The sequence below is a fragment of the Mastigoproctus giganteus genome, chromosome 6 (assembly GCF_048544385.1).
Source record: "Mastigoproctus giganteus isolate SK-2022 chromosome 6, ASM4854438v1, whole genome shotgun sequence".
NCBI classification, from domain to species: Eukaryota; Metazoa; Arthropoda; class Arachnida; order Uropygi; family Thelyphonidae; genus Mastigoproctus; species Mastigoproctus giganteus.
In genome coordinates, this window is record NC_143580.1 from 131,655,694 (window position 1) to 131,682,532 (window position 26,839).

A 26,839-nucleotide genomic window follows, 5' to 3' on the forward strand; every position below is an offset into this window, starting at 1 on the left:
TTTCTGGAACACAGAATGCTTTTGAAAAGCGATTCAATGCGTAGATCAGCTTGATTTGATGGGAACCAAGAGGTTCCCAAAAAAGGGCATTACAGATAGCACGTGGTCAGGACGCCAACCTGATATAAAAGTGGACAAAAACGTGGGACACTTTGTTCACTACAACCGAGGTTTGACAGTAAAAATTATAATGACCTAGTTGGGCCTGAAAAGAAAAACTTAGGTTGGTCGCAATCGAAAATCTCGACAGTGTGAGCCCAAATGATTCCAAATAAGCTGAGAAGCGAACAAAAAGAAAGGAAAATCCAGTCTTGTTTTAACCTATCGTAATAAACCTAGAGTTCCATAAAACCTGTTTCGAAAACTGGAAACTTCCATGAAAGCCAATTAAATGGTTTCCTAAACATCACGAGGATTCAGGCACTGAGGAGCATTTTAGTGATTGCTACCCGCTGGAGTTTTCAATTATAGAATGTAACCTCTGATAGTGAAGAGCTATTCCAAGCTGTAGTGTTTGCAATTCTAAATGGATCCGCTTCAACAGCCAATATCTGTTTGCGAAGAAACTGGCTGTTGAAACCCATGGTTGGAGCGGTAGTGGAAGCTCAATTTTCACTGGTTACAGGGTGAATAAATCTGCCGACATGTATAAGTAATCTTCAAATAAGAGAAATGTGGCAAGAGCTGCTGTGATCACCATCTCATTGTGAACGGATTTCACGTTGATGGATCGCATGAACATTAGCTTAGAATCAAGGACAACCCACAGGTCCGTGTGAGAAAGAACCCGCAGAAAGGGTGTTCAAAGCATGGCCGGTTGAAGGCAAGCGAGGCTTTTCTTGAGAGAATGACATATTGCTGATTTCTTTTAGGATTCAAGCTAAGACCAAAGTGTCAGATACATGCTGAGACGATTTATGAAGTGGCACGTAAGACGTTTTGTGTCATCGCCACGATTAATAGTTGAGTGATTTATATCATCTGCATAGCAGATTATATGAGAATTATGACAATTGGATAGAGCTCAGCGATAATAAAGGAAACCAAACATTATTCCGCCATGAGAAACACCTTCATGAACACGTCATGTAATTTTTGGAGTCTAATTTTAGAAGGCATATTCTTGAGGAAAAGAAACAGAATGGAAAAAGGAAAGTAGTTCTTTAATGTAAACAATTGCCTTTTCAACATTATCTTCAAAGGCTTTGAAAACTCTGGCAAAGTATCCAACAGATTTGTAACTGTGGACTGTTTCTTACAGCCGTAGGTCACGTTGGAGGTGGTTATTAGATAAAGGACTGTAGGGGCAAGTTTGGAACCGTAGTATCTAAGGTAGTTTTACTACACCCATTGTCCTGGCAATGGGTGTAGTAAATGGGTGTAGTGTGCAGCCTGCAGGTTGGCTTGATCTTCAGGTTTGGGAATTGGCATGACTTTTTCAACTTTACACTAGGATAGAAATCATCTCTGGGCCAACATGACATAAATTCTAAGGAGGACATCAATGCGATATGTACAGGGAATGATATAGTACCAGCAAATTATGAGCACTGCATTCCCTGCAGTTATTGTTGGTGATTGCGTTAGTGGCTTTTATTAACTAGTAAAATGATTCAGGCTAACACATTTGATTGACTCTTAGTATAGAGAATAGGAGACGGCGTGAGGGAGTGTGTGTATTAAGCGTTAATGCAACTAGGCTATGAGACGAAAGTATATCAAGATTATAAATTGCGTGTATGGTTTATTTGTGTAACATAAATGCCGAGTTACCTGTAGAAAAATACCATGCTTCCTTTGCCTGAGACCGACAAACTTGACCTCTTGGGTAGCATAGTTGGTATAATCACCGTCCTTCCCATTCCGGGTGGGAAAGACCTGACTTCGCATCCTTTCATTGACGCGAGGAAATTTTATGGGTATTTTTCACAACGTGGCTGAGTCGGTCTCAGGCGAAGGAAAAATGTTTTGTTTTTTTTCTCCTGGAAACTCTGGTTTTTTCCAGAAAACAGCAAATCGACCACAGAACACACGCAATTTGCAGACATATTATATACGGCTCAATATGGCCTAAAACCCGACAACAAACAAACCGACTCAGTCACTTCGTGAAAAAAGCCCACAAAAATTCCTCGTGTCACTGATGGGATTTAAACCTAGCCATGTTTCATTCCGTGTAGGAGGACTGCGATTATATTCACTGTGCTATCCCCGAGGACATTTAGGAGCTGGCATGAAAGTGGAAGTCTGAAATCTTTTAAGGTACTGGAGCCATGCTTCCAGGTCCAAATTTTGTGGTGGAAAGGTTGTTGATTGTTATGCAGAAGGTGTTCTTTCCCGTAAAGAGTGTATGTTGGTAGTAGCTAGTAATTTGTCTTTGTTGATGGTTGCTGTGGCTCTGGAGTAGGCTGTACGAAAGTATAGCTGTACAGTCTACACCTGTGTGGATATAGATCCTGTGTGCTTGTCTTTCAAGGGTGTCTTGAAGCATGTTTGTAACTTTGGAAACAGTAGACCTGTGTACATTGTTCCTAATGCAAAGCCACCTCACACTCTCCCCAACCGTGATTCATGGCAGTCTGTCGTCAGTTGACCAAATAAGAGAGGAGTATCCAACTTGCTTATATAGCGAAAGAGACGTGCTGCAGTGGAACAGCTGACCAGAAGCACGAGCCATTTCAACGTGGAGCATGCGTCGGACGCTAGTATGGTTGGACTATCACAACGACAGCTCGCACAAATAGCCTTACTGACGACCCGTCATGAACACACGCGCCCAGAGAGAGCACGAAGACGGAGCGTTTGGATAGTGGATGACTGGCAAGAGGTGGCCTTGTGCGGTAAATCACATTTCACCTTCACCATGCGAACAGACTGATGGGACTCAATGGTTTTTCTTCCAGAAAACTGGAGTTGTTCATTTTACAGAACAGAAAAACTGATATCAGAAAACAGGAAAACAGACCGTAGACGGTTTTTCTGTTTGGTGAAATTTACAGAAACAATATACGTAACGATATATATCACTCAATTCGTATTTAAGTAATTCTCCTCAAATACGAAGATCACTTAAAATTTCCGCACAGGGAACTTTTGAAATGATCTTCAAATATATCATGTCTGTAAATAGCGCTTATTCGGTTGTTGCGAGCAATCAATAAAAACCGCATGCCATAACAATTTGTATCTATCTCCTGCTGAAAGTAGTCAACCCACACACCTGCGTTTCTCACCGGTAAAGGCAACTGATCGATTTAAGCATTGCAACTAGTGGAGTTCAAGGGATATAATACTACGACGTAATAACAAATAAACTCCGGGGGAATAAACAGTGTGTGCTGGCACCTTCTAACCCAAGTCCTGCAGAAATTGTTGATCATCCCTATGCTGATCGAGTGCCACGCTGTACTGAAGATAAATTGATACTAATTTCGGGCAGTTCATATTTATTCTCACGCAGTGCAAATTGCAACATATTAGTTTGAAATCGTTTAATACACAATATTAATAGTGGTACGGATAGAAAGCCCTGTGAGGTGTAGAAAATTATCTATATCACTTTCTGGGGGCGCTTTTCGTGCCATCGAACTGGCGAACAGTTTTATACAAGGCGTGGGTTACAACCCTCATTTAATGGTGTGATACTGTTGGCATTTTTTTTTAACAATTCATGAAACTTAGATCATTGGATGTTTGGCACATGGCTACTCAATATTCTGAATTATTTACTTCCAGGAAAAGTCAGCATGAGCTCTATAACAAACAGCCTCACTGAACCCACCTTTCTTCTCCAATTTCCCTTTCCTGTACCCCAGGGCGGTTTTATGGATCCTATTCAATGCAATGTCCGAGCCCAAGGTTGCTGGATCTCCAGTGCCCTTATAGTCTCTCTTTGACAAGAAGAGTGACTAAATGGGCTAAAAGACTAAGGTCTTTTAGCTCCTTTAGTCACTCTTCTTGTCGAAGGTTTTTCTTTTATTTTAAGCATTGCAACGCTGAACCGTTTATCAAAAATAATTGGTAGTCACCTAAATCTTTCCATAATTTACTACCCAATGGAAATAGACTATATTACCAAATATTAGACTATACCACTGAAAATCGTAATTTGGTATTGTCTGCATTGTGCCTCTAAGTAGGTTATTTGGCTGCATAACATACTCACATAACTGTTAATATTCGATGCAAGAACTGTTGATCTCTCATATTTAGAGGAGAGTACAGTATTTCTTTATTTTCTAGTCTTATTTATTTATTCGTAAAGAAAGAGCGTTTATTTATTTATTTATTTATACGCACATAGATTGATCGAAGCGGCACAATAACGAGATGAATAATTCTGTAAAACCAAAAGGTATAAGCACTGGTGACCTTTGCCATCGGACAGAAACTTTTCCTTCGAACGCAAGCTTTGGTCTAGAACGGTGTTTCCCAACGTGGGTCCCACGCCCCACATGGGGGAAATTTGATTGTTCAGGGGGGCAATTCAAAAATTGCTCTCTAGAGTTTAAAACAACCGCCTACTATGACTTAACTTGTACAAAAGAAGAATTGTTGGTAAATCTCTGTTTATTGCTCGTACTGCAATTGTCAATCGTACTCTTGAGGCTAGTTATGAAATTTCTTTACTCATTGCTAAATCTGGGAAAAATCATACTATAGGAGAGAATTTAATCAAACCATCAATATCAGCATTTCTTAAAACAGTTCTGGAAAAAGATCACAAAGACGTGAAAGCTATGCCACTCAATAACAATACTGTTAGCGGAAGAATAGATGAAATGAGTGAAGATATTGAAATACAACTTGTTGGAAAGCTGAAAACAAGAAAATTCTCAGTGCAAATGGATGACTCAACTTTGAGAGACAGTGAAGCCGTACTGATAACTTATGTAAGATATACTGATAAAGGTAATTTTGCTGAAGAAATGTTATTCTGTAAATCATTAGAGAGCACCACTACGTCCAAAGGTATATATAATAAGCTAAAAAATTACTTAGATAACAATAATATACCAATGAAAAATATAACATCTTGCGCTGCAGATGGTGCTCCTAATATGATGGGCAAGAAAAATGGCTGCTTAAAATTGATGAAAGATGAGAATCCAGAAATGCTTCTTGTGCATTGTGTTAGGGAAAACTTGTGTCTCTTCAAGCTTTTTTGTGAAGAACAAAATGAAGACCATGTGAGACTTTTACTTTACACTGAAGTAAGGTGGCTCTCGAAAGGGAACTGCTTGAAAAGATTTATGGAACTATTTGATACTATTAGTGACTTTTTAAGTGACAAACCTAAAATGAAGCATCTGTTAACGGTCAATGGTAAAGCATTTGTGAGTTATTTAGCCGATATATTTGAAAAACTAAATATATTAAATAAACAACTTCAAGGAACAAATAAAACTCTCGTCGATGCAAAAGCGAAGACATCTGGTTTCATTACATTTATTAAATTATGTCAAAAATATATTTGTAAAAAAAGTTTGAACAGTTTCGTTGTCTGCAAAAATGTGAAGTGACTGATACCGCTGTATTTGTTATTGTTGATCATCTGAAAATTCTGTCCGATGATTTAAAAGAAAGGTTTTTTGATTTAAAACAAATTGATTTTCCAACCTGGATGATGCAACCAATGTTAGCGGATTTGTCTGATGTATCAATGCAGTACCAAGAAGAATTCTCAGAAATGCAAAATGATGAGTCAGTTAAAACTTTATTCAATATAAAAGAAGCGATGGCATGGCTTTGTGATGAAACAGAAATTAAATACCCAAATTCAACCAACTTTGCAAGAGAACTATTGTTACCGTTTCCATCTTCATATTTAGCTGAATGTGGATTTAGTTCCATAAATGATTTGTTACTAAAGAAAAGAAATCGACTGGATATCACAATGTCTATTATATGTTTTGAAAATTTACTTCCTATTTTTTTCTTAATTTTTCTTAATGATTTCTTCCTAAAACCTAAGTCTCGTGTCCTGAACAAGTTGTAATTAGGCTTCATTTAGGGAATAATTCAATTTTTGAATATAAAAAAAATATATATATCGGTGTTTTCCAACGTTACATAGGGGGCATCAGAATTTTAGAAAGACTTAGGTGGGGCATGGTAAAAAAAAAGGTTGGGAAACACCGGTCTAGAAAGAAAGTACAGTAAACCCTCGCTTACAAACAATGCCCACTGAATCGGGCTTTTCGCCGTATTGAACCCAATGACGTATGTGCCTCAGTGATGACATTTACAATCAGTTGTTGAAATTTCCAGCACTTTGCTTTGAAATTTTCCCAATAAAGCGAATGTAACTCACAGCTAGTAGTAAATACGGTATTACAAACATTTAATGTTTTTTTTTTTTCTGTGCATATGAGTTCCTTACGGGTTTAATACGAACGATACTCATTTGCAGGTAGGCCTTTAATCCAATATAGTCGGTTAAAGCGAGATGTGTACCGAATGATGTTCTGTTAGTACTGGTACATATTAAAACTATTCTGAATTGTTATTGCAGGTGAATATATAAATTTTAGCAATCGATTCCAATTTTGTAATTGATTTTATTCTCTCACCTCACTCGCTAAATCGATATTTTATTTAGTGATTTGGTACCGTTTTTGATTGTGTTTTTTGTTTTTTCTTCCATGTGATTTGGTCACATGGATGAATTTTTTCTTTCTTTTTTTTTTTTTAATTATTTTGTGCGTAGCGCACGCATTCAAACACCAATCATAGTCTGTCATAAATGTCCAATTTCATTTACCCTATCATTTTCCATAGTCGATATTTTATTTAAACCTTTCACCCTGCTCCTCTTGACTCACTTCACCTCAGTGGAGGATATTCAAGTTGGCTGTGGAGACAATGAACCTTCAAACTCATCTTGCAGCTTCTCTTTCTTTTCTTTTCTTTTTTTTTTTTTTGAAAATGTTAAGCATGTTGTTAGCATTCTTCTGTTTATCGTTTGATTAATAAACGTTTAACATTTCTCACAGCACTATTGATTGATAACCAAATCTGCACCTTTTTTCACAAAAAAGTTGAGAAATTACCATGTTACGGCAGCCCTCTGATTTGTGTTCCATCGAAACCAGGAGTGTAGAGTTTATTATCACCTATGTGAGGAAATGTTAAAACGATATACCGAAATATTCTTCTTTATGTATGCTCTTGACTACTGCTTCATTAGGTCCCGTGTTGTATGCAGTAGTAGCAGAAGCACTTTGCTTGGAAATAGAAGTGTCTCGTTCGATGACATTTTTTCTTCCAAGCGTGAGATAAGTCCTTTTTGCTTTTTGCACGCTTACTCAAAAAAGAGTAATCTCTCGCTGGCGTGCAAAGGTACCACTGTACGTATTACCACTGTCATAACCAATGTGGTGATACGGTGGTTATAACCACCGTCCTTAGACACCGAATGGAAATAGCTTAAGTTTGAATTCTGCCAATCACATGAGAAATTTTTTTGGGTCTTTTAAACAATGTGACTGATTTCGTCAGGCAAGAGTCGCATGGTTATCCCCGGAAAGCAGGTTTTACGTACAACAAACCGACCAAGGAGTACACGTAATTACAGATAAAACATACTGATTCCTCATAGTCTTAGTTGCTTTTGCGCTTCACACATGAACCTGACCTAAGTCCTTTTTGCCCACGTCTTTTTAACCCAATGATAAGCGTCAAGCTTTCGATCCCATTCGTACAGGAAATAAAGGAATTTTGTTTACACTGACTGTTATCTAAGTGTGGTCAGCGTCTCCAAATGATCAGATTATTCACTCATGATCACACTATTTCATCTTTTATAAAAAGAATTTCAAACTCATTAGTTTCCTTTAAGGGTAAGAAGTAGACTGGACCGGACTTGAGGGTAACATGTTCCCAGGGTATAGTAGAACTCCTTTTCAACTCGTACCGAGGCGTAAATGAAGATTTCCATTTAGATTTTGAGTAACATCCACACTATTGATTAAACCCTTTACGGCAGTATAGAATACAACAGATCCTTCCTTGAAGTAAAAAGAAATAAATTCCTTTTTCTCTGTAACCGTACCAAGCGAATAAAGTGCCAACTGCCAACAGATTCTTATCACTCAACCTGGAGCTTAAGAACTGTGCTGAATTCTTCGGTAGATCCATGTCCCGTATCAGATCGTTCTCTGGTGTTGTTTTCGACGCGTCTTCAACTTTAAAGGCCAAAAAATTCACTGTGCTTACTTTGGGAATAATCATGTCAGTGCTGGAACCATCAAAATTTCTCTGGTAGAATTGCTGCATCATTATTTCTCGAATAATTGATAGCAGATTTGACGTTGTACTGCAACTTTTTCTTAGTATCTAGTAATATTGCGCAAGTAAAGATTCCTTGCTTTGGGTGCCCCTTAGGCATGACAAATGGAAGGGATTTTCGTTTTTCATCAACCCATTATCTCACATTTTAAACACCCGAATGACAGACATAATATGGAGTCCAAGATTTGTGTTGGTCACAAATTATTCTTCTACTGAAATAAGCATGATATACTTTCTTATAAAAGTCAGTGTTTGTTTGTTTCTGATTTCATTGTGTAAAATTTCCACAGGTTTAGCAGAAGGAATGGGACTGTTGATGTACCGACTATAATTTTTTTTATTTATTATAACCCTAAACACGAGAGGTATCAGAACTAGAATACTTAGTACCGTACATGTGCTGAAGGTTGAGAACATGAAAGAAGATACTTGATGTACCGACTGTAATCTGGCGAAATTATCTGAAAAAAAGTTTTATATTTATAATAATAGCATTGACAATTAATTCATATTTAATATTCATGTTTCATAATTAATATTAATTACAAATTAACAACACTTCTTTTACAACAGAGTATATAATTCGTGCTCTATTCTGTATATCTTAGATATCCTACAGCAATTATAATGCTATCTTTTGAAAATTCTGACGTATAGGAAAAAATTAGTGGCTCTTGATATTCGCAGTTTTCAGTCAAGAAATCGTAAATACCGTTGTAATTATATACTTTTTACTACTTATGTAACTTTTGAAACACTTTTTTTGTTTGATAAATGAGAGTTATGGCATTTTTATGTCCAAGAAGTAGGATATATTCACATTACAAGCAATCGGTAGTAACAGTTACAAATTACCAAACCAATTGAAACTTAGCGTTGCGTGACAAGGCAGTTGGCATTGTCATTTTCAGAATAGTTAGTACCATTATTTCAGAATGATTGTGCGGATGGAGCAGGCAGGTTGCTATTATTAATCTGGAGAGTTATTTTATCGCCAACCCCTTCATCATAGGAGAGGGAGGGGTAGCGAGGCTTCCGAAATGCTTGTCTGCAGTTCTGGACTCTGCGTTCAGTTTGTGTTCCATTTTTAACACACGAGTAATCGATGGTATTTTAGAGATTTCGTATTTGAAGGAGTATCTTTCTAAACGGTAAACGAATCTTGTGAAATTATTCGCATTAATTCTACTCTTATCATTTCATCTTTGTAATAGCAATATTGCATAGTTGGAGCTCGCAATTCTTTCAAAGGGTTTGCCTCATTCTTAATCAGTGATTTCATCATTTAAATCATTATTTCAAAATATAATGCATCTCTAAATTGTATTAAGTATTTTATAACTTGGATTGAGCTTCTCTGTACGTTTTAAATATCCTACAAAATTCTTAACTACGATTGCTTGAAAATTCGTGGTGTTTCGTAGTGAAGATTGGAACATCTATTGTGTGTTTGAGACGCTTGTATAATATGATATTCTAATATACTATGTGACATTCATTTTCTAAAATTTAATAATATGAATCCAATGCGACTGATTGCCATGATAGAGTGCCTTTAGGAGGAGAAATTCGGTGTTTCACAATACCTCAAGTTAAAATCATTACTCGTACGAATATTGTACAGAATTTCAGCATTCTGCATGGAATTCTGCCACTCGCTTTTAAGATTACAAACTTTGTTTTAAGATTACAAACTTTGTTATTAGAGAAAGTTTGTGTGAAAAAGGTGTAAACCATCTTATCGATTATTGATGAAGCGGAATAAAAGTTAAACGTTCAAAGTACATTTGCGATAGTATTTTGGACTGATTGGTACGCTAACCAAATAAGGCCACTTTTGTAATCATTTCAAAGGAAGCTAAGGAAAAAAAAGCAAGCTGAAAAAAAGTTCTACTGTTATAATAGAATACACACTGCATATAGTAAGGCTATATGATATTTAGGTATGGTATAGATCACGCTTTAACAACCTGTTTCTAGAGATGTACGCTACAATGCGCATGCTTAAAAAAAATCTTTTAGTTGTCTACTAGGAAATCCAAATTTTTAAGTTAATGTTGTGTGGTGCGCTACTCTGCAGTGAACTGCGAATAAAATAGCTCTCCAGAGAGTTGTTACTATCGTTATAACGTGCAGAAGCGCCTCCTCATGCAGTGGTGAAGTCTCACTACGAGTATAGGCAACATAGTTCTCTTTGGGATCTGTATTTTTTTCCCTAGTGAACTTTGAAAAAACGCGTGGAAGAAATCGAAATACATTTTTTCAAGAAAAAAACTTTTTTTTTGTTTCTTAATTTCAGGTTTCGTTGGTTGTTATTAAAGATAGACCCTTAGAGAGCAATGTCTTTTCCGTCTGTCTTTCTGCTTTATAGCATCTCGATTTCTGGAAAATAATTCCTTTTGAAATTTGGCCATTAAGGTGATTAATAAAATTATGACGAATTCCTCTTCTGCTGTACGCGAGGTTGTATTGAGTACCTAATAATTTCTTGTAGATATCTTTTGTTCATTTAAATACAGGCGTTTCGACTTTATCCTTGTGTGGTGACATAAGGGATCATGACGTTTATCTCTTTCTAATAAATCAGAATATCACAGGGATTCTGCAGCAGTGTCAATAAGTGCATAAGTGACGCCTTTTTTCTATGCGTCTAGTTTTTGAAGGTGAGATCTAGTAGATTCTACTCTTTTTAACGAGATCTAAGTGAACTGAATTTGATTGGATCCAAGTCCTCCATTAAGTCATCCAATTCTTTTTGATTAGGGAAATGTGTTGCTCTGCTTGAACAGGATTCTGAAGTGTAATCCCAATAATATAGGTATGCGAAACGCATCATGTACCTATAATATGTAGTTTAACTTAATGCGAGTTGTTTTTTTTTTTGTAGTTGTTGGCGCATCGGCTTCTGTGGCCATAATGCACCTCCCAAGGTTTTTGCAGTACTTTGATCCAAGCCCGAGGCGGGATTCGAACTCGCGACCTTTGGGTTGCCGGGCAGGCACTTTACCCACCTGGCTAGCCCGGTCGGCAATGCGAGTTGTATGGTCTGCAATGTATCAAAGTTTAAATGCACCCATTTGTGATATTTAGGTATACTTTTTAACTGTTTTTTTTTTTCTGTTTTGAGATATGAAAAATGCTGTTATTTCTATGTCAGGGCGATAAGAAAAAACAAGGAAAAACGTTCTTATGGTTATCGACGAAATTGGAACGCTTGATGTTTCTGTTCTGAAGAAAAGGGATCGTTACTGAGGCCCAATTGTTGTTTTTAAAATTTTTTTTTTTGTTTTGTTTTTGAAAATGGAACAGTAGCAAAATGAGAACAAATTATAAGGAAGGAAAATTTACTTCCTTAGTAAATTTTTAGTAAATTTAATAGGAAGCTTCGCTAACAGAGCATGCAGAAGTCCGATACTAAATTCGTGAAAAGGTATGCCAAATCTTCCTTAAGAATTAGATTATGCCCTTTATCACGTTTCAGACAATCTTGGCACGGTTTGCGTTCTTTCTAATGACCAAAAATGGAAGAAGGGTTTGCTTACGTGCTTTTACTAGATATGCGTGGGTAATTGTATTGAAAATTAAATAACGTATAGAAGCCATTAAAGCTTCTAGGCCGATTTATAGCAATAAAGTTAGGTTGAAAATATATCCAAGTATCGAAATCACTAATTGGAAGTAAGAAGTTCATTTTGCAGTCAAAACTCAGTTTTTGATTATCGAGGAAAGAAGATGAAAAAGTGGAGAAAAGTTTTATAAAAAATTTATATTCTTAAAGAGTACTTTCGATCACATTTCAAAGTACGGTGTGTGCATATAACTACAACTGGAAGAACTTTATATATTCGTACTGGTGCACTTATATGGTCTTCAGTATCTTACATGGGGACGGGGGTCTTAAAGGAATGCATTACTGTATTCAAGTATGAAGACTTCATCAAAAAAAAAAAAAAAAAATTGAGCTTTTTTGAAAGGGTCCAAAGACGGGCAACTCGAATGGTAAGGACAGTCATATGAGGAAAGACTCCGATTATGTGGGCTACAGCGATTGGCAGCCAGGCACATCAGAGGTGACCTGATTGAGGTTTATAAGGCTCTGAGAAAGATCAGTAAAATTAATGAAGGTGGAATTCTCACTGTTTTAAAGAATTCCGGAACTAGGGGTCATAAATTCAAATTACAGGACTTGAAGTGTAGATTAGATTGTAGGAAGGTTTCTTTTAGCCAGCGAGTCTTTGATAGCTGGAACACGTGCCCTTGAAGGTAGTTTGAATAAATTCAAAGGTCAACTGGATAGTTGACCTTTGAATTTATGAGGGAAGCACATAATTTTCTTAACTACTTCTTTTTTTTTTTTTTTTTTTTGCCAGTGCAGCAGAAGACTGTAGCTTTCTTGCACTATGGCGAATGCTGTTATTAAATTTCATAAAACTTCAGTGAAAACCCTAAAATTATACTAATCTTCAATAAGTCTTGCTAATTAGAAAAGGGTGTTGTGCAGTGAGTACCACGCTAAATATTTATTAATTTCTATAACACCATGCAACAAAACTTTTTAAAATAACTTGAATGTGAGTATGCTCGTATGACCTTTTAATTCTTGCATAGAATCAAAGGTTTTCCCAGAAATGAAATATTTTTTTTTTTTTTTCATTTCTGGGAAATAACACTATATAAGTTTAAGAAATGTTTAACTTCTGTACAGAACAGAGTATTAATATTTGCTTCAAGTAAACAGTAAGTTTTTTTTTTAAAAATCACAATTTGAAAAGTAGAAACCTTCTCACATTAAAAATTCTAAACAATATACGTACGAACGTCTTGCGGGCAGTGTGATCACCGCAAAGTACCGGATATAGTCGCCAATCACAGCTTCATCTCACTTTTCTTGGTACCAGGGGATTGTTTACCAAGTAGCATGCGCCAGGCTGCAAATCAATTCCCGCAGATAGTGATCTTCTCCTGTACTGCTGATTTGTTTCTCTGCTGTTCCAGGTGCAGAGAAGCAAGAGAACTTAGTGAAACCACATTGTAAGACTAGAAGGAACCTCTAGCATCTCCAAATCTCATCGCATGTATACTGATCACGTCTGATGTTCTGTAACGCATACTTCACCTTTCCGTAGTCGTCTTTAATATCAGTAAAGTGTATAAAGGAATGGGTGTACATATATTCCTATAGTGAAGCAAAAAACGTTCAAACTTGAACTGGCTACGAAAACAGCTTTCCTGAATTGTGACTAATACCGATTTATTCGTAAAGAAGAATCAAATCAGAAAAATATTACAGGGATTCTGCAATAGTGTCGAAACGTTCATTAGTCACTTGTATCTTTTTAATGTGTCTAGTTCTTGCGGGTGGGATCTAATAGAGTTTTTACTCTTTTTTAACGAGATGTCATCGAACCGGATTTGGTTGGATTCAAGTCCTTTATTAAGTCATCCAATTCTTGATGATTAGAGAAATGTGTCGCTTTGCTTGAACAGGATTCTGAAGTGTACCAGAATCCTCATCACCACTTATTTAAGTTCCGAACACTGTTCTCTGGGAGGTTGATTTGGAATTGGCATGTCTTCATTGTGTGGCACAATGAAGGATAATATGTTGGGATACGCTGTAGGTTTTCGATCGTCAGACGCTTTGAACTGCGATATGCCCACTATACAAAAGTTGCAATCGTTTTATGGCTTTTGGTTCTTTCCATATTTGAGTTATAGTAAAAAGGCATACACTTAAGACTATTTGGGAACCAGTCCTACAATATTTGCCCCGAGTGCTAAGTGAGTTTAAAAGCGTCTTCTCTAGAATCAGCAGATTACTGAGAATTTAAGTCTTTATTTGCAAAATTACTTAATTTCTGCACACGTTTGAATAAAGAAGCAAGCTTTCCAAAAAGAAAGGAAAAGTACCTTTCTTCTTGTTGTATATAGAACTAACCTACATAACACACTAATCTCTTATCGCTTGGTCACTGGTGGAACTGCTCCTGCCTCCATGCGGCGGGGCCGGTAACCTGGGGGAACAGTTATCATCCAGGGCAAAAAGGAGCAATAATGGATATCGACAATTACCCAGCTCTTGAACCTATACGCTCATCTCCTGACTTGAATGAAACCGATCATGACGTATCGCAATCTAAGAGACTACGTAAAAATGAGAGTCAGCAGGAATTGCCAACATTCCTTATATTACATTCTCTTTCGTCCAAACCTATGAGTGTCATTTCTAATTCAGAAATGAAATGTTTAGAAAGTGTAGCTGGTTCACCGCAAATGGTGAAAAAAAGACTCCGATCTGGAGATCTACTGGTTGAACCTGCCAAGCATCAGCATTCCCAGGCTTTATTGAAATTATCAAATTTTGGTGGAATACCCATACAGGTTACCCCTCATGCTACGTTAAATAGTTCCATAGGAGTAATAACAGAGTGGGATCTGATGAATGTCACTGAAGATGAGCTAGTTGCAGAACTAAAAGATCGATACGTTGTCCAAGCGAAACGAATGATTAAAAAGATGGTGAACTTGTTCCCACCAAAAATATTATTCTAACATTTGGAACACCAACCTTACCACAATGCGTAAAAGCCGGATACCTTAATTGAAGAGTACGTCCCTACATTCCCAACCCAATTAGTTATTTAAAGTTTTAAAGTGTCAAAAATTTTGGGCAATCGCAAACAGTATGTCTAGGGAACACACTATATGCTCGAACTGCGGCTCCAAAGATCATGCACAAACGGACTGCACTACGGAAACCTAACAATGGCCAAATTGTAAAGGAGTATTCAAAAGCATGCGAACTCTGAAAGGTAGGAAAAAATATCCAAAAATACAAAGTTAAACAAAAGGTCCCCTGCTAGGAAGCAAGTATACCCAACATGCCAAAAATTACTTATGTTGCAGCAACCAAAAAATATCAGCCAACAGCAACACAAACGGATGTCACATTACATCCTTCCATCTCAATTGCTGATTGGGCTCGATCAGTGTTATAATCCCCACAGCAATCACCTAGAGAACAATGTTGTTTGTTGTTGTTTGGTTTTTAGGAGCATTAGCAACTAAGGCCATATTGCTCCTGTGATATGCGGTGGTCATTCCCTGACCTTTCCTCATCCTCCGTATTTGGTGGCTCAGGGGCTCGAACCCCGGTCTAATCAAGAAGCGTGTGCTACGCACTGCTGCTCCTGCCCACCTGGCTACGGAGGCATCATAGAACAATGTAAAGTGGCTTGTGCTAGCAATACTCCACTAACAGTACCACCAAGTGTTTCTGATACTCTACCAGATGGCGCCTCCGTAGCCAGGTGGGAAGGAGCAGCAGTGCGTAGCACACGCTTCTTGATTAGACCGGGGTTCGAGCCCGTCACCACCAAATACGGAGGATGCGGAAAGGTCATTCAGGGAATGACCACCGCATATCCCGGAGCAATATGGCCTTAGTTGCTAATGCTCCTAAAAACCAAACAACAACAACAACAACAACAACAACTCTACCAGAAACTGCAAAATCGAAAGCACCAGCCCCAAAAATTGCAGACCAACCAGGCTCAGCAAATATGGATGTCGATGCTGGTACTTTGCAGAATGAGCCAAACTTAAATTTACATGAAAGAGACGACATAGACATTGTGTGCCCTACCTTCTCAAAAATATAAAGGACGAAGCCAGACCGATTCAAACAAGCTAGATACAAAAAACAGACAGAACCATACAAATCTCTAAAACTAAATCATTCAGAAGATTATACAATGGAACTGTAGAGGTCTACGAAGCAACGTTTTTGATATTTACGATCTAATCAAACAGCACAGACCAATGAGCATATGCTTACAAGAAACCAACCTAACCCCATAAGTGACTCCAGTAATTAAAAACTATAGCATCTATCAACAATACAGAAATATTACGAACTCAACAAGAGGAGGGGGTAGCCATACTTGTTGACAACAAGGTTCCTACAAAACAGATCCCTCTGCAGACCACATTAGAGGCAATTGCAGTACGTATTGTTTTAAGTTTTACTTTAACCGTAGTCTCTGTATACCTTTTCCCAAACAAAGAATTCACTGTGAAAGAACTGGAAGATCTTATAAAGCAGCTTCCATTTCCTTTTATCCTGCTAGGGGATTTCAATGGGCACCATTCTATGTGGGAATCTCTCCAGATAGACAAACGAGGAAAGATCATTGAAACAGTTATTGACACCCAGAACTTCACATTATTAAACACTGGTGCTGACGCTACTATTCACTTTCCCACTAGAAAATCTACTGCTATAGATTTATCAATATGTTCCCCAAAACTGTTCCGAATCATTCAGTGGTTAGTTTTAAGTAATCCATTGAACAATGACCATTACCCGATTATCTGCAATTTACAAACACATAGAACATCGCATATATCCAACCACATAAAATGGAAATTTTCTAAGGCAGATTGGAACAAGTTCGCCGATGTAATTTCCTTCGAAGATCAAGTCGTCAAAAGCCAACGTATAGATGATGTTAGTGACCACATTACCACACAAATAATAACAGCTGCAACCTGCTCTATACCTAAAACCAGAGTTGCTCCTCGCAGACATGCCAATATCTGGTGGAATGATGCATGCCGTGATGCCAAAAAAGAACAGAATAAAACATAGAATCTATTTCGCAAGAACCCAACAACTGAAAACCTGATAAATTTTACGAAACTTAAAGCTAAGGCAGTTACGTTCAGAAAAAAAAAAATGATTCTTTGATCCAGTTTGCTTCCACTATTACTAAAAATACAGACAGTAGAAAAATCTGGAACAAATTAAAAAGCTGAATGGTAACTTCCACCCAGAATCAACGCCTATTATAAGTTGGAAGAGTAAAAAATTCTCCTCTCCAACAGAAATTGCAAACGTCCTAGCAAAATGCTTTTCTGAAATCTCTGCCACATCAGCATATGAGTCAGCCTTTAAACAGGTAAAAGCCAACGCAGAAAAGTATAAGCTGAACTTCAATACAACGGCATCTCTTTCATATAATCGACCTTTTACATTACTTGAACTAGAGAGCTCCGTAAATAGGTCAACTTATACCGCACCAGGGGCTGATGGGATATACTATATGATGCTTAAACACCTAAACTAGAAAGCTCTGAACTCATTGCTGATATATTTCAACCGGATATTCTCTGAGGGCCCTACCCTCTTTCTTGGCACCACTCAATAGTCCTAGCCTTTGCTAAACCTGGAAAGAATCAATCAAATCCACAAAACTCTCGGCCAATATCTCTTAGTAGTTGCCTTGGTAAAACATTAGAAAAAATGATTCACGCTCGATTAGTATGATATCTAGAAGATCATTCGGTAATGAATAAGAATCAGTACGGATTTCGAAAAAAAATCTGTCTACACCTAGACCTTATGATCAAAGCAGAATCCAACATACGGAATGCATTCATTGGTAAAGAACATCTTGTCATGGTTTTCTTGGATATCGAAAAAGCCTTTGATACCACCTGGAGCTATGGCATTTTTCCAAACCTGTATGCCACAGGACTTCGAGTCAGCTACCGCTGATCATACAGAGCTTTCTCCAAAACAGAACCTTTCAAGTGCGATACTGCAATTCAATCTCCCGTCCAGTTGTCCAAGAAGAAAGGGTCCCACAAGGATCAGTTTTAGTGCGACGCTGTTTGCAGTTATGCTAAATAATTCAACAGGGAATATTCTGGCTAATGTTGACACCTATCTGTATGCGGATGACTTTCAATACCTTACCACTCACAAAATATGAGCGACAATTGCAGCTCTCGATAAACAAAATAGTCGTGGGCATCCCACAATGGCTATCGCTTGTCTGCAACAAAACCTTAAAAGGTGACAATTATAATAAGACAAAGCAACGATCCACCAAGTAATTCAGAACTGTTCATAACTATGAGAACTTAACGCTTAACGTGGTCGACGTATCCAATTATGGATATCGATGAAAATAATTGCAATATGTCACTTCCATTATATCAAAATGTTTATACTAAAATGGTTTTAGCGCTGAAAGCCCTCTGGCTACGGAACATTCCCTAATCGAACAAGTTGATGCCAAGCATCATCTTAGTTCGTAGTAAATCATCACCGAAGTAGATAAAATGGCATCGTTTTTGTTACATCTCATATTGTGAATGCCACAACGAGTTGCCCTGATGTTGAACTGCCTTCGACAGTGGATTCTCGGCGGATACAACTACCACCATTGGGCGGTGGTACTCGCCGAGAATAAGTAACATAAGTCTTCTCCACTGGCAAAGCGTTGCTTATTCGAGGTAGTGCAATATCAGGGCAACTCGTTGTGAAGGCATTCCATTCACAATTTGTGATGTAAAAACGATGCCATTTCATCTACTTCGGTGATTTATGTGAATTAAAATGATGCTATGCACTAACTTGTTCGATTACCAAAATGTTTACATTATTTAATATTTTTTTTTAAATGTAAAATGAATTTCTGTATTTGAAAAAAAAAAAAAAAAAAAAAAAACGTATTAAGTGGGAAAACATCATTATAATAATACACTGTGTATTCTTTAACACGTACTTTTTATGCGAGAAAGATTTTCCCCCGGGAAACTTATTATGCGGGAAAATAATACATTACAACATATAGAGTTGAAATTGGGAATTAAGAAACCAAACCCAGTACAGCGGAAAACTTCTTATCCGGGTTCTACTGTATATAGGTTAGGTTACATTTAACTGTAAGCAAAAGCAGTTATTGCTATGTAGTGTAATAGGATCATGTTTAGATACCTTTGCAAACACTGAGTAAGGCATGCTTGACTTCACCACGTCCATCTGTTTGTCTCTCAGCCCGTATGTAACAAATCGATGCTAGTGGCGGATTTTAAATAAATATTGTATTGTTTCCTTTTTTTTTTTTCATTGGAAAATTTTCGAGTCATTCAGCATTTTTTATTTTCCATAAAAATTTTGAGCTATTCCTACATGTAAATGGAGGTGTTATTACTAATGTTTAGCATTACTCAATAAGGAAAAGAGGGATCGACGCCAGATCTTCAAAATATACGTGTTAATAACTGGAAAGGTTATAGGATCAATTCCAGTTTGGATTTTCTACAAAAAATCTATTAGTTTCGGGTGTTCGAGAATTACACTAAGTTAAAAATTTGATCGACACCAAATTTCAGCATATATTGAGATTTCAGGCCCGACTGCGATCCCACACCAAACCTACATAGGATTGCTTTGGAATCTCGCAATCCAACAATATACACTATATTGTTAAAAGAAACTGGAGTGAAAGGCTCTTTAAAACAATTGCATGTTTTAAAGAACATTTTATTGATGCAGTGTTTAATAACAGCCCATTTTGGCTATATTTACACATAATACATCAGTGAATAGACTCTGCACTAATTTTTTTTATAACAGAAAGGCGGTGTTTTGCTCCATTCCTCCGCCAATGCAGTTCAGCTATTGATTGCAAGTAGTTGTGGGCCAAGCCGACGTTCCATTTCATTCCAAAGATGTTCACTGGGGTTAAGGTCGTGGCGTTGGGCAGACCAGTGAGGCTTTTCAATATTAATAATCTTATCACATATTGCCGATGACTTACCGCACTGAAAAAGATTTCAGTAATGTTAGAAATGTCATGTTCAGCAGTTTTCTTTATTTACGCAAAATGATGGTAGGAAATTTGTTCGTTGAATCAGATATTTTCATAATCTTTTGATATACTTGGCTGTTCATAAATCAAAACAAACAAAAAAAATAAAACGTATGTACCCTGTACGAAAGATGTTTTATGTGAAAACATCCTTTGCTTGGAAGAGGTTAGCGAATTCCATTTGTAGAATAGTATGATTGTGACATCGAGACTACACTGAAATGCCAGAATTCATGGGATATCTTGTCCCTTGGCAACGCGACACTGTCACCCTTCTTGCTAGTGGACGAATCCACCGCTTTGCAGGTATATAGGTACACTGCATTCACGTAGACGGTAATTCGATGTCAGTATGGATAAACGTAGTGAGTTAACCGACTTTGAAAGAGGGGTGATAGTGGGTGCCCGAGGTATGCGTCACTCTAATGCGGAGGTGATACAGAAATTGTACTATTCCAGTTCGACAGTATCAAAAGTGTATCGGGAATCCACAATTTCTGGAATAACATCTCATCATGGACAGCGCTGTGGGCAGAGAAAGGTAGTGGATGAACGTCGACGTCTGTCTCGCATTGTTTCAACCAACCGGAGAGCGACAGTAGCACAAATCACCGCCGACTTCAACGAGGGAGGTGCCAGAAATATCTCCACCAAGATCATCAGGCGATCATTAGCCGGAATAGGTTATGGGAGCCGCCGACCCACCAGAGTCCCATTGCTAATAATAACGTCCATGACACAGGACTTGGCGTCTCAACTGGACGAAAGAACATCGACACTGGAATATTGTTGTGAAGCATCTTTTGGTACTATTTGTAAAATACTATCGACTGCATTCGTTCTCCGTTGCCACCATATTCTTCATTCAATTAAGATTAAGCTCATTTTCACCTAAACGGACATGTGAATACTCACAGCTATCGAGTATAGGTTCGTGAAGATTCTTTAGGCACAGGAGAAACGTCTGAACGCTACTCAGGTCACCGTCTGATATTGCAAGCATTATTATAGTTCATATATTTTTGAAGAACATTTTATCAGCATCAACCAACGGCCAGTATTGCTTAAACTGTAGATATTCTGTTCAAACCGTTCCACATGGATGAGATCGTCTTCATTCAAGTAGGAGTTCCTCTCTGTCCATTACCACTACCGTTACATAACTGCTGAATATATTACTTTTAAAATTACAAGGTAATTAGCAGGAGTTAACTTATTTTCTGAAATACATCCTTCCCAAACAGAGACACTGAAATGAGAAAATTATAATTTATTAAGCGGCGGTTTTTAGAGCTTTAAATTACAAGAAAAACTATGCATAATAAAGGAAGGCCAATTTCAAATAATAATCTACGTAAATAGAAATAATGGCAGACCATTCCAACAGAACGAACATGTTTTAGTTTATATTAAAGTTATACTAATTCTGGAAATGAAATTACAAAACGAGTATCCTCTATAAGCGAGATGAAAAGGTTTCCTTTTTACACTTCAGTTATTTTTAATAAACTCTTCTTTATTCAGAATTAATACACGCTTATTGTATTTGTAGATAAGACTTAAATAACCATGCACAGCCCTGAAAATCTAACGTGGTTTAGAAATTCTCTACATGATGTATTAAGGAAAACTAATAAGATGGTGTTTCTTTTTGTTTACATTTTAGCATGCAATCTAGAATATTTATAGAGTAATTACAGTAAAATAATATATAGACTTACACCATAGATATAATGGCATTCGTATGCAAGTATTTCATGTTCGGTACGACCTCAAGAGCTGACTGGATCACCCTCCTGCAATTATTGGGTTAAAGAATTAGAAACCCATTCAACATTATTGTCTTTAAACAGCAAAAAATTAAGAGTAATATTTTAAGAACATCAAATTTGTAACTAAAAAAAAAAAAAAAAAAAGGGTTAACTGCAGCCATTATCAATCCACTGTAGGATGGAGGCCTCCTCAACGATTCATGTTGTGGGAGAAATAGACCAATAATCTGCCACACTGGTCCAGTGCAGGTTGGCAGATCTACCGTATTTAGCATTCAGGGACTTGAATCCCGCTCCTGACCACTGGGCCACGGAGGCAACTAGAGCCCTTAATTAGACTTGTGAATTGCATTTTTTAAATTTATTTTTTTCTCATAATTGATTTTAAATTCTTTAATATAATTAGGTTGAAAACAGACGCAAAAAAAGGCGAAATAATTAGGTTTAAAGGAAAACTAATATATTCAATATTAGTTTTAAAATGGAACATCACACAAGATACTAAACTGGCAAATTTAAAGACTTTAATTTATGCTAGTTGGCCACTTTATTAGCTACCCCCTATATACCTAATACTGAGCACGTCCCTGCTCTATAGCCCCCAGAACAGCCTGTATTCATCGTAATATGCACAAAGCAAGGCGTCTAAAACGTACTACAGGGATGCCGGTCCATGTTCACTCAGTTATTTCTAACAATTGTTGCAGATCTCTACGTTGAAACGTTAAATCCACCTCGTCCCGGAGGTGCTCAATTAGGTTAATTTGGTGACTGGGGTATCGATTTAGAGTGAAGTCTCATGTTCCTGGAACCAGTTTTCTACAATTTTGGCCGTGTCACATGGCGCATTATCCCGTTAGAAATCTATTTGAAGATGAATCCACCGCAGCCATGAAGGGATGCCCCTGATCAGAAAAAGAATTCCAGGTAACCCGAGCTATCCAAATCTTGCTCCATTGTCAAAAGCCAAATGTACACCACGAATACACACCGCATCATCAGCCTTCCCCATGGCACCGCATCATCAGCCTATATTCTTGCCATTTGGATCGATGGACTATTGCTGTTTTCGCCATATTTTGGTCTTCCCATCAGCGTGAAATAGCAGGAACTGGAATTATTCAGACCAGTGAACGTTTTACCAGTTCAGTGCTGGTGCTTCTAGGTCTACTGTAACCGCACTTTTTTTTTTTTTTTTTTTTTTTTTGTTAATAGAAATGGAACTCTGTTCCGTTGACGTTTGTGTTAATCCCATCCGTGTGACAGGGTCGGACGAATATGCGTTCTCAAACGCCTTTTTGGTTACCACTATTATATTGGGTTGCTGTTTGACCGATGACAGCCTTTCGGTTATTCTGCACAAGTCTTGTCAGCCTCTGTTGGTATCTCGCATCAACGTGCTGTCTCGAACCACAAGATCGCCGTTGGTTGGAAGTTATTAGACCAATCTCGATACGCCCGAGTGATACTAACGCGTCTGGTACCGACTACTATGCCACGTTCAACGTCATTTAAGTCTTTCGTCATGTCCAATCTCTCAGTGAATTGCACGCATATCCAGGATCCTTAAATATCTGCTTACCTTCTTTATACCGTATGGTACGAACACTCAATGATATTACTGAAGCAGCGCTTCATTTCATGGAAAGGGTAGGTGTGCCTAATAAAGTAGCAATTCGGTGACAAAGATTAACGACAGTGAAAATTTGATGTGCTTCATTTGATGGGAGAGATGGTCTGAAAAAAATGAAATAATTGACAAAAGGTTAATTTATGGGAAGTTACAGAGTGCTTCAGTCTCTTATTTATTGTAATTATAAGTCTATTAGCATTTCAGTTTGATACCATTTAAACTTACAGAATTTTTAAACTCGGAATGAAGCCATGAAGTACTCCGTCTGGTATTCTCTTCAGAACTGGTGCTTGCTTGATGTAACTATGGAAAAAGAAAAATGTATATTGTCTAAAAACAGTGAAATACAATTTCTGCCTACTAACATCACAAAAGTTAGGTACGAAGTGAAGAATATTGAGGAGGCGTTTTAAATATGCTGTCCCCGTATATAACGAAAAAATAATTCGGACATTTCATTCTTACAAACAGAATGCTACTTCTTTATTTGGCATTATAATGTCGCTAGTTTACCAGGGCACTAAACTGCTCTTCCTGCCCATTTGTTTTCATATAAACAAATAACTTAACCTCATTTATTTAGTTCTGTTGACAAGTTGAATGTGGAACATCTAAATGAGTTGTGCAAATTCAGATTTAGTTATTGACGCTCTCTAACTAGTCGAAAGCTTTTCTTGAATGGATAAACATACTCACTGATGGTATCAAGACGATGCACTGGTTAATAAAATCTTGTTTATTGGAAAAAAAATCACTTAGGATCTGATCTGTATACTGTGAAAAATACTGCACTTGCAGAGCAGTAATATCTCAGAATAAACGCCATTTGGATAGTTTAAAACTTCAGGTAATTGATAACGAAAAAGACCTTTGGGTAGAAGACCTGGTCTGGTAGATCTCAGATTGTTCAATATTTTAGCAGCTTATAGACCAGGTCCTGGTGGCTGTGTCAAGAGCATAAAGCAATGTTAGGGAACTGCAGGAGGAAAAGCTACCATCAGTTTCGAAATTTAACTATCTGGGATCGAACGTTGAGAAGGATGGAGGATTGAGTGCAGAAATACAGCATAGAGTGCAATGTGGATGGTTGAACTGGAGAAAGATGAGTGGGGTACTGTGTGCTAAGAAAGTAAATTGTAGAATGAAGGGAGGAGTGTATAAAACTGTGGTTAGATCCGCATTGATGTACGGTGCTGAGACATGGGCAATTACAAGGGCCCAGGAGAAGAACATGTAAGTGGCGGAGATGAGGATGCTAAGATGGATGTGTGGTGTAACGAGGAAGGACAGGATAAGAAATGACTACATCAGAGGTACGGTTAAGGTGGGGGCCTCTGAGTAAAAAAAATGCAGGAATCTAGGTTGAGGTGGCTTGGACATGTGGGAAAGAGGTGTGAAAAGTTAGAGGGAAGAGGAAGAGGGGAGACCTAAGCCGAGATGGAAGGACAAGGTGGCAGAGGATTTAAAAGAAAGAATGGAGGAGAGAGGAAGGCTAGAATAGGGAGGAATGGAGGAAAAGAATTAAGGATGGAAATGCCGACCCCATATAAACGTGGGAAGAAAGCGAAGATAAAGAAGGGAACAATGGTTAGAGAAACAAGATTTGTGATCGTCTTAAATGGAAGTCGTGAAGCAGGAGCTGGTTTAAATAAATCAATGTACATTATTTTTTTTTTTTTTAGAAAAAAAAAACAGGAAATTTCTACATATGACATCAAATAATTTAGAGAATTTGTCTCTTATAGTAGTTGCAGATTTAATCCAAGGCGGGAAATCTCCACGCTTCATTCTATTAGTATATTGAACGCAGGATAACTTCATTTTAATGTCAAAGTTTAATCTAGTTTGTTAAATTCTGTGCAAGTAAAACTGACTGATTAAATAATTGTTTATAGCTAATTTTATAGAGAACCCCAAGGCCCTCGTATCACTGTCACAGTGATCTATAAATCTCAAGTGAGAACGTGTAAAGTTTCTCTTGTTACGAGAAATAATGGAACTTTCGAAATGCAGAAAATGAATCAAAAGTTACACTACCAGGCCTTTTTATTAGAACCATAAAGCTGACAAGTCGCAATTGAAGTTTAACATTGAGAAATGCGATGTACTGCATAGGGTTAGAAGAGCATAACGTTATAAAAACTGAATGACACTCAGGGTAGTGGAGAAAGAAAAGAAACTCGGGTAATTGTGCAGTCAGACATGAAGTTTTCTGATCATGGAAGACGAGCTGCTTCGACAGCTCATTGGGTTTTGTTAATGATATACAGGAATTCTGCCACCAGGGATAAGTAAGGGATTACACCGTTGTTTAAGCAATGGTAAGGCTACATCTTGACTACTGCATACAAGTTTGGAGGCATCGTTTGAGGAAGCATGTGGATCTGTTAGAGCCGGTGTAGAGGAGAGCAACGAGATTAGTGACAGAAATGTGTTCTTACCAGAATGGCTTCAATTCTGTAAATTGCAGAGTCTGGACACTAGGGGCCTGAGAGGTACCTAGTCTGATTAAGGTGTTTAAGGCTTTGAGTGGATTGAGTACGCTCAGTGCTAATGGCACCCTTCTTGTTGCTTAGACCACACAGGAGGGAATATAAATTCAAATTGAGGATGGGTAGTTGCAAGATAAGATGTGCGGAAATTTCCCTACTGCCAACGGATAGTTCATTGTTGGAACAAACTTTAACCTGGTGGTATGAAGTGGGTAGTTTGAACAAACTACTATGCATAGGGGGCATAGGAAGATCTGGGTGGGTTTTTTTTGTTTTGTTTTTTGGCTGATGCTGTATATGCTTCCTTTCTTACTTCATTTACCACTATCAGTATTAAAACCAAAACACATTGGCCAGATTAATCTCCCAATATAACGTGGCATGAGTGAGTACGTTGTTAAAGAAATTTATTCTTTCTCTCACTCAGAAAATTAGTTCTTTCTAATGGAATAATATAAGCTGTGCGGTTTTCAACCATTGATGTAACAAAAAGACTCATCCATTACTGGAATGATATGGGAAGAGAATTGTAATAATTGTGAACATTTATTAGTAAAAGGGGATGAACCGGAAAGGCGTGAGAATAGCTTTTCCACTTCCTGTCAGAGATACCGGTAGGATTCAGATTGGCGGATTGGATCTCACACGTTTCATACTAGGTTTGTCAGTCTAAGGGAGGACAGCACGGTTCCTCCCTCGGAAACTCGGATTTTTCGTTCAGAAAAACAGACAAACCGACCACAACACAAAATTTACAAATAAAGCACAAGGGTAGATGAGGTAATTCTGGTGTGGTCCTAATATGAGAGTTTTTGTACTGTCGGTACGCAACAGAATAGATCCATTGTTGAGGAACCTGCGTTGCCTTTGTGTTAATCCAAACAACCTAACTCACAATTAGCTAATTACACTCTGTGATACTGAAATTGAAAAACCCAAAAGGAACGATCGGAATTGCATGCAAATCAGCAGGCAGATGAGTTTCAC

At 37.6% G+C, this 26,839-nt stretch overlaps 1 protein-coding gene across 1 annotated transcript in view; it reads right to left on the bottom strand.

The window, feature by feature from the left end:
• The window catches only part of LOC150084585 (follicle-stimulating hormone receptor-like), a 394,052-nt gene that overhangs the window by 24,953 nt on the left and 342,260 nt on the right, over nucleotides 1-26,839 (bottom strand). The window contains exons 4-5 of the mRNA XM_090376296.1: nucleotides 23,586-23,663; nucleotides 21,677-21,751 (exon numbers count right to left, since the gene is read on the bottom strand). Coding sequence (XP_090232422.1) covers nucleotides 21,677-21,751; nucleotides 23,586-23,663 — 153 coding nt within the window. The remainder of the gene's footprint in view (nucleotides 1-21,676; nucleotides 21,752-23,585; nucleotides 23,664-26,839) is intronic.